This window comes from Pseudophryne corroboree, chromosome 1, assembly GCF_028390025.1.
Source record: "Pseudophryne corroboree isolate aPseCor3 chromosome 1, aPseCor3.hap2, whole genome shotgun sequence".
In the NCBI taxonomy this organism is placed as follows: domain Eukaryota; kingdom Metazoa; phylum Chordata; class Amphibia; order Anura; family Myobatrachidae; genus Pseudophryne; species Pseudophryne corroboree.
In genome coordinates this window covers 1183799541-1183805879 of record NC_086444.1, presented here as the reverse complement: position 1 = coordinate 1183805879, position 6339 = coordinate 1183799541, and the positions used below count along the sequence as shown (strand labels likewise).

The window sequence follows — 6339 nt, the reverse complement described above, 5'->3', positions numbered from 1 at the left end:
TTATTCCGCAGCAGCGTAAATAAAAATGAAAAAAAAAAAAAAAACAGCTACAAAGATACACAACATATTATATTTAAATATATACTTATAAAGATAGCTAGATAAACTGTATTTACACTATATGTGTGCGACGTACATACACTATGCAAAATGTGTGTGTGTGTGTGTGTGTGTGTGTGTGTGTGTGTGTGTGTGTGTGTGTGTGTGTGTGTATAATCTAAGCGTATTAGAATTTTATGGAGAAAAAAACCAATGGATAATATAATCAAGCAGATGATAAATAAGTTCTCCAGTGTTGTTGTTTTATAACAAGTATAATGTGTAATTCCTCGTGTCAGTCACAACTGCCAGCAGTAACATTTGCAGGTGAGTTAAGAGTTAAATAAACTGCTCTTTCTTTTAATATTAGACTTTTCTATCTCCACCTAATTGCACCCAAGTATACAGCAGACACCAGCTCTCATGGCGGCTAACACTGCAAACTTTCTTACATACACATTTGTTACTCAGTAGGATGTTTCTGTGTATTAATTATCACCGATACTTAATTTATTTCACACAGCGTCCCGAGACAAACCGCAGTCACAGCAAACACCATAATATAAAGGATACCGCCATTGTACTGCGGAAGCGATAATGCACATGATTAAACAGATTTTATTTTATTTCATATAGCATCTCCGTCATGTCTAACGTTAACCATCAGCTGCAGAACCAGGGATGCCTGTGTCTGTCATAACATGAATATAGAAGGATTGAAACACGTATTGTAACACATTCTGTTCACGTCCCAAGAAAATGTGCAAAAAAGAGTTTGTTTTGTATTTTCCTTAGTCTGAATAAGTGTTATTGATTTCACGGAAAGTGCTGAGTTTATTGCAACAGAGCACGGCAGGAGCAGAGGCCCCTAGATCGTGAGGCCGAGTCGCCCTGCACCAGGCCTTGTCCTGCTTTGTACTCTAAATGGTTGAACAATAAAGTTATGAATTTCTACGTCAAAAAAAAAAAAAAGAAAACAAAACAACACTTAAAGCTGATGGTAAAAAACAAACAAACAACAGAACTGTGAAACATGTTACGAATAAAAAATAATCTATATGTACAGATGGCAGCTTCGTGACGACTGTATTAAGGGACTTAGGGGAGCCGTTTCTATATATAACCACGTTAGTCCTTGCCTGTGCATCCTATGCAAAGCTACGCACTGTGTGTTTCAGTCAGCTACGGGTGCACAATACATATACAACATGTGGTGACATTACTGGAGCAATGTATATAGAGGAATGCAGCCGTCCTTCTCGTCTGTGGAGAGGAAGAGGAAGCTGGCCTCATTAGATGGAACTTTATACATATTTCATGCTTCCTATGGGCACGTTCGCAGCTATACGTATCTGTATTGACGTAGGAAGGAATGGATTCGAGATGCAAACAATAACGGGCATTGTGCTGAGCTGGGAGTCAACGATAGCTCTCGTTCAAAGAGTTTGTTATTGGGGGGGGCTAACACAAAAAAACATAAACAAGATCTCCAACCACAAAGCGGACACTGGGGGAACTGTGAGACATTTCTATCATTATCATAATCACGTAACTTCCACATGACCACTGTGACAGGCGGAGATGCACCTGCAGCTACCATGCCGCACTACTCCACTACATATTTCTATTGGCTCGTTAATTAAAGCGATTGGTGCATGAGATAGAAAAAAAAAAGCAAGGTCCCCCTATGCATAGTCGGAGGGACAAGGTTATGTTATTTTGCTCACCCATCTCTCCGATGCCTCCATTCATCTCTCCTCTTCCTCTTCCATCCCATTCCCTTCACCCCCCCCTTTCTCCCTCGTTAAAGCCTTACCTCTGACCAGGATCCGTCTACAGTAATCAGCTTCTCCTGCGGACTGATTGTCTTGACCTTCCTCTTTGGACGATCCCGGGCTGGAGGTGGAGGTCACAGGAATGTCCTTTATACTGTGCCCTCGTAGGGAACACTCCAGATCCGTCCTGGTTCCCTTGTCTCTGAGTCGCTCTGTACACGACGTAGCTGATTTGCCACACAGAGGGCTCCTCTCCTCGGACACTCCATCACCCATACTAGTAGCCTGATCAAACATCAGGCGAACCTCCCCTAACCCCTAAGATGCCCCCCTCCCGCCAACACCACTTTCAGAAAGCAAAAAAAAAAAAAAAATACAATTCACACAGACAGCAGAAGTCAGCAACCGATTGCACATAAGACATCAGAGGTTCCGTACAAGTATTCCACATAAGGTTTCGGCATGGTTACCACTGTACACAAATGCAGGGTCCCCTCGGCAACGCAGGTTTCTCTTATAACGACCCACGTCAAGTTGCTCCCGGACCTGAATTTTCAAGCAAGGGAATAGGAAAACCGACCACAGGCATATATCATGTACTGCAAAGAGTGTTCATGAGACATTTAAATACTTAAGTTCTAGGAAGGTGGTGGTTCTGTCTCTTCTTTCTTCTGTCTTTTTCTGTCCAGCCAAGTATAAAAGAATTGCAAATGAATGAGTGAAGGAAATGCAAGTTGCCACCTTGTTTTTTTTCTTTTTTCTTTCAAGAGTTCAGAGTCTAAATATTCTTTTCCTTCATAAACTTCTGCAGTCTGTAAATCCCAATCGGTTAAGGGGAGGCAGCGTTCCACGGGCCGGTCCGCGCTCACTGTCCCCAACCGCTCGTCTCGTCCACCACCGACATCCTCCTTTACATTTTGCCTGCCAGGTTGGACTTTGAAATATGATTGCGTTGGTTAAAGATCAATACTACTTAAAAAAAAATATATATATATATATTTTGTAGGGGACGAAGGAGGGAAAGGAGGGATGGGCAAAGGGAAAGGGGGGGGGGAGGAAACAAGGAGGAGTGGATGCCGGATTAACAGAGCTTGGCTATATGTTGGATTCTCCTCCTCTCCCTCCTTTCCCTGTTCCTCCAGATAAGCTAAGGAAATACTTTTGGGATCACAGCTACATAAATGCTTCTGTTGAGAAAGGAGGTAGGTAGGAGGCATTTTTAAATTGAGTGCTTAGCACAGCGTAATTTCCTGCTCGTCAAATGCCTGCAATTGATTGGTAAACAAAGACTCTATTTAGTGGACGGCACTTGAATATACATAGAAGAAAGGGGAAGAGAAAAAAATACATCTCAAGGTGTGATGTATCTTCGTCTTATCAATGCACGACGAGCGACATACACAAACGGTTCGGCAACTGCGCCTGAAATGTTTGTTACCAATAAATCCATAGAGCTTTGTTTATCATTATTTAATGAATCCAGGAGCCATTTGGGCCCCTGCGGTGTAAAGATTTAAATCTGTGGGCACAATAAAACGCAATACATATTACATAAAAAATATGTGTGTGTGTGTATATATATATATCTATATATATATATATATATATATATAAATATAAAATCAGTTTTTCTAAGTGTAAGAAGTCGTTTTAATTTTTATATGTTTTTCTGGTCTTGTGCATTTCATCAACAAATTCTGATACGCTCAGTGGTGATAAATTCTTATTTATTTGAGATATTAGTGCGCTTGATATTCTTAGCGCTTCTATTGTATACACTTGGTTTATATACTAATATACTACAGACCTTAAAAGCAACATTTATCAGCCCTAGAAGCTTTCGAGTATGACTCTCATAACATTGCACATGCCCAAAAGTATAGTACAGTATCAGCCAGTCATTGAAACTCATTACTTAGTACATTAAAATAAATGAATTCACTCACTTTACGTTTGACAACTGAAGCGACTGCCTTGGATAAAAAGATGCAATAAATGTAAATCCTCAAATCCTAATTGACTGCCTTCTGCTGTAACATGTCATTTGCAATGCATGATTCTTCATTCAAGGCAATTTTATTGAAATATGCAGCATTAAAAATGAAATAAAAAATAAATAAATAAAATTACAAATTGCAACTGCAACCTGGTATGCTATATAAAGTAGCTTTCATCCTGATTTAGTGTCACCTAGAAGTTCTTAAAAGTTAGGAATTGGGGGGAATAAAAGTGTGATTCAGGTATCAGTAAAGATGTGGACATTCCCAGAATATTTTCACTTCAGCTGAAGGTGCCCAGAAACTCTTTGTGAGTTGTAAAACGTACATTTCAGCAGCTTTGGGAATTCTGATTCTTTTCTTGTTTCGAGCAACTCCATCTCCAGGGGTTTGTATTATACAAAAGATTTCAATTAAATAAACAGGATCTAAATGAGTAAGTCTGTTAATTGGATACGCTTGTCTGACTCCCACAGCAGCCCATTGGAAGGGAAAAAAAGGGACCAAGAGATTTGGGTAATTGATAAATAAAAGGGGAAACTTAAAGACATAAACAAATTGTAAAACACATCAAAAAGTCAAACAGAAAAAAAACCCAAATATACTATTTTTTATATAATAAAGTATCACAGTTTGACAACTTTTACAACTCTTATTTGAGTTTTTTAAACTTTTTTTTCTGTGTAGTCATTAATTATATATTTAATATACATTTAACTTTCACAAGATCTTTTTGGTATTGTGCATTCAAGTTCTCATCCTTTCAAAATATTCTGGATACCCAAATATGGTATATTTATAAAATCATGAATCACTTATCTACACTAGTACAGTTAGCAATTCATTAAAAGTTCTTTATAATACAGTAGTTTTGTCAACTTATTTTTTTTTTTTTACTAAAACTTAAATGTAATGGATATTTTTTTTCTTCTTTTTATAAAGTTATAAATGTTTATGCATTTTTCTACGGTTAGCATAATGAAAATGTCAGTACTGATATGGAACGACTCCTAGAAGTTTTTGTATTTTTACAATTTAATTGACAGTTAGTCAAAATACGTACTACATAGTTCTGATGTTACATACAAAATTATTCAGTGGTAGAAAATGCCTACAGAAAAGACAAAGAACTTTAGTAATTTTGAGATGTTAAATCAACGTTTTGCTATCTTTTTTTTTTTTTTAAATCTGTTTTGTTTTGCAGACATTATTATAGGTGTATTAATAATAGAACACTTATTACTTTGAGTCCTATTAGGAGAAAAGTGCTATATAAATAACATTATTATTACTACAGCCAAAATAATGCACTTTGCAATCAGAAACGTGATAAAACCGCAAAATATATAAAATATCTAAAAAATATATCATATATTAATATAAGGGCCCCCATTACATAGTAACAAGACTTTCTATGGAATATGAAAATGTAAAGAATTGTAAAATGGTATATATATATATATATATATATATATATATATATATATGCACAGTAATCTGCTGCTAAATAATTACATCCATCTATATATTCTATGGGTATGGCTTGGTGTTGTATAGTGATATTCCATACTAAAAGCATATACTGCTGCTTCTGTGTGCATCTCTGATTAAAATACATTTTGGGAAATTTTGTACATATAAATATACATTATATAATATGTTTTGTGTGTGTATATTTTTCATATACATATACATATTCCAACATCAGTTCCCATTTCTGTACTTACATTCTGCAGAGATATGAATTTAAATTTAACTTTTGATCATTAAATATAAATATATATATATATATATATATATATATATATATATATATTCAATATTAACAGACTTTTTTCAGCCTATAGGATAAAATTACAAGCTTACAACAGGTTGTGGACATATATATGTAGGGAAAGTAACTGGTATAGTATTCTGCTGATTCCTGGTAGAACTTTCTCTAAAGTTTGTATAAGGAAACTGTAGGAATAAAGTATAATCAGAAATATCACTACAAGACTCTCAAGGATTTTTTATTCTGCCCTAATAACATTCTGGTAAAATGCATTATTTTAATAATTATTATTTCATTCTCATGCACCAGCAAATTCCATGGTTCAATAAGTATGTATGTACATACATATATATATATATATATATATATATATACATACAGTATATAGATAGATATAGCAAGAGTAACAATTTTGACAAATATTGTAAAATAGTAGATATCTACATGAAATAGATTAAACAAATGTGCGCTACCTGAAACATGTTTTTTTTTTTTTTTTTTACTGCAGTAAGACTCAATAATGGAACAAACACAGGCAATAGGGGGTTTAATTATATCAGCTATATGGCAACTGACCATATATAATACATAGTAGTGTGATACATGACCATACTGTATAATAATAAATACATCATCACTCAGTCTGCAAGCAGAGTACAAGATTTGCAGATCGAGCAAAAATTATTTAAAAAGAAATGATTAATCGTAATCTTCATAATATAGATTTAATCACCTATGCCATTTAAGGCACATA

At 35.3% G+C, this 6339-nt stretch overlaps 1 protein-coding gene across 1 annotated transcript in view; it reads right to left on the bottom strand.

Moving 5' to 3' along the window:
• The window catches only part of VAX2 (ventral anterior homeobox 2), a 173313-nt gene extending 170343 nt beyond the window's left edge, over positions 1 to 2970 (bottom strand). Inside the window, exon 1 of the mRNA XM_063925300.1 lies at positions 1856 to 2970. Coding sequence (XP_063781370.1) covers positions 1856 to 2111 — 256 coding nt within the window. The 5' untranslated portion in view covers positions 2112 to 2970. The remainder of the gene's footprint in view (positions 1 to 1855) is intronic.
• Positions 2971 to 6339: the final 3369 nt, after the last annotated feature.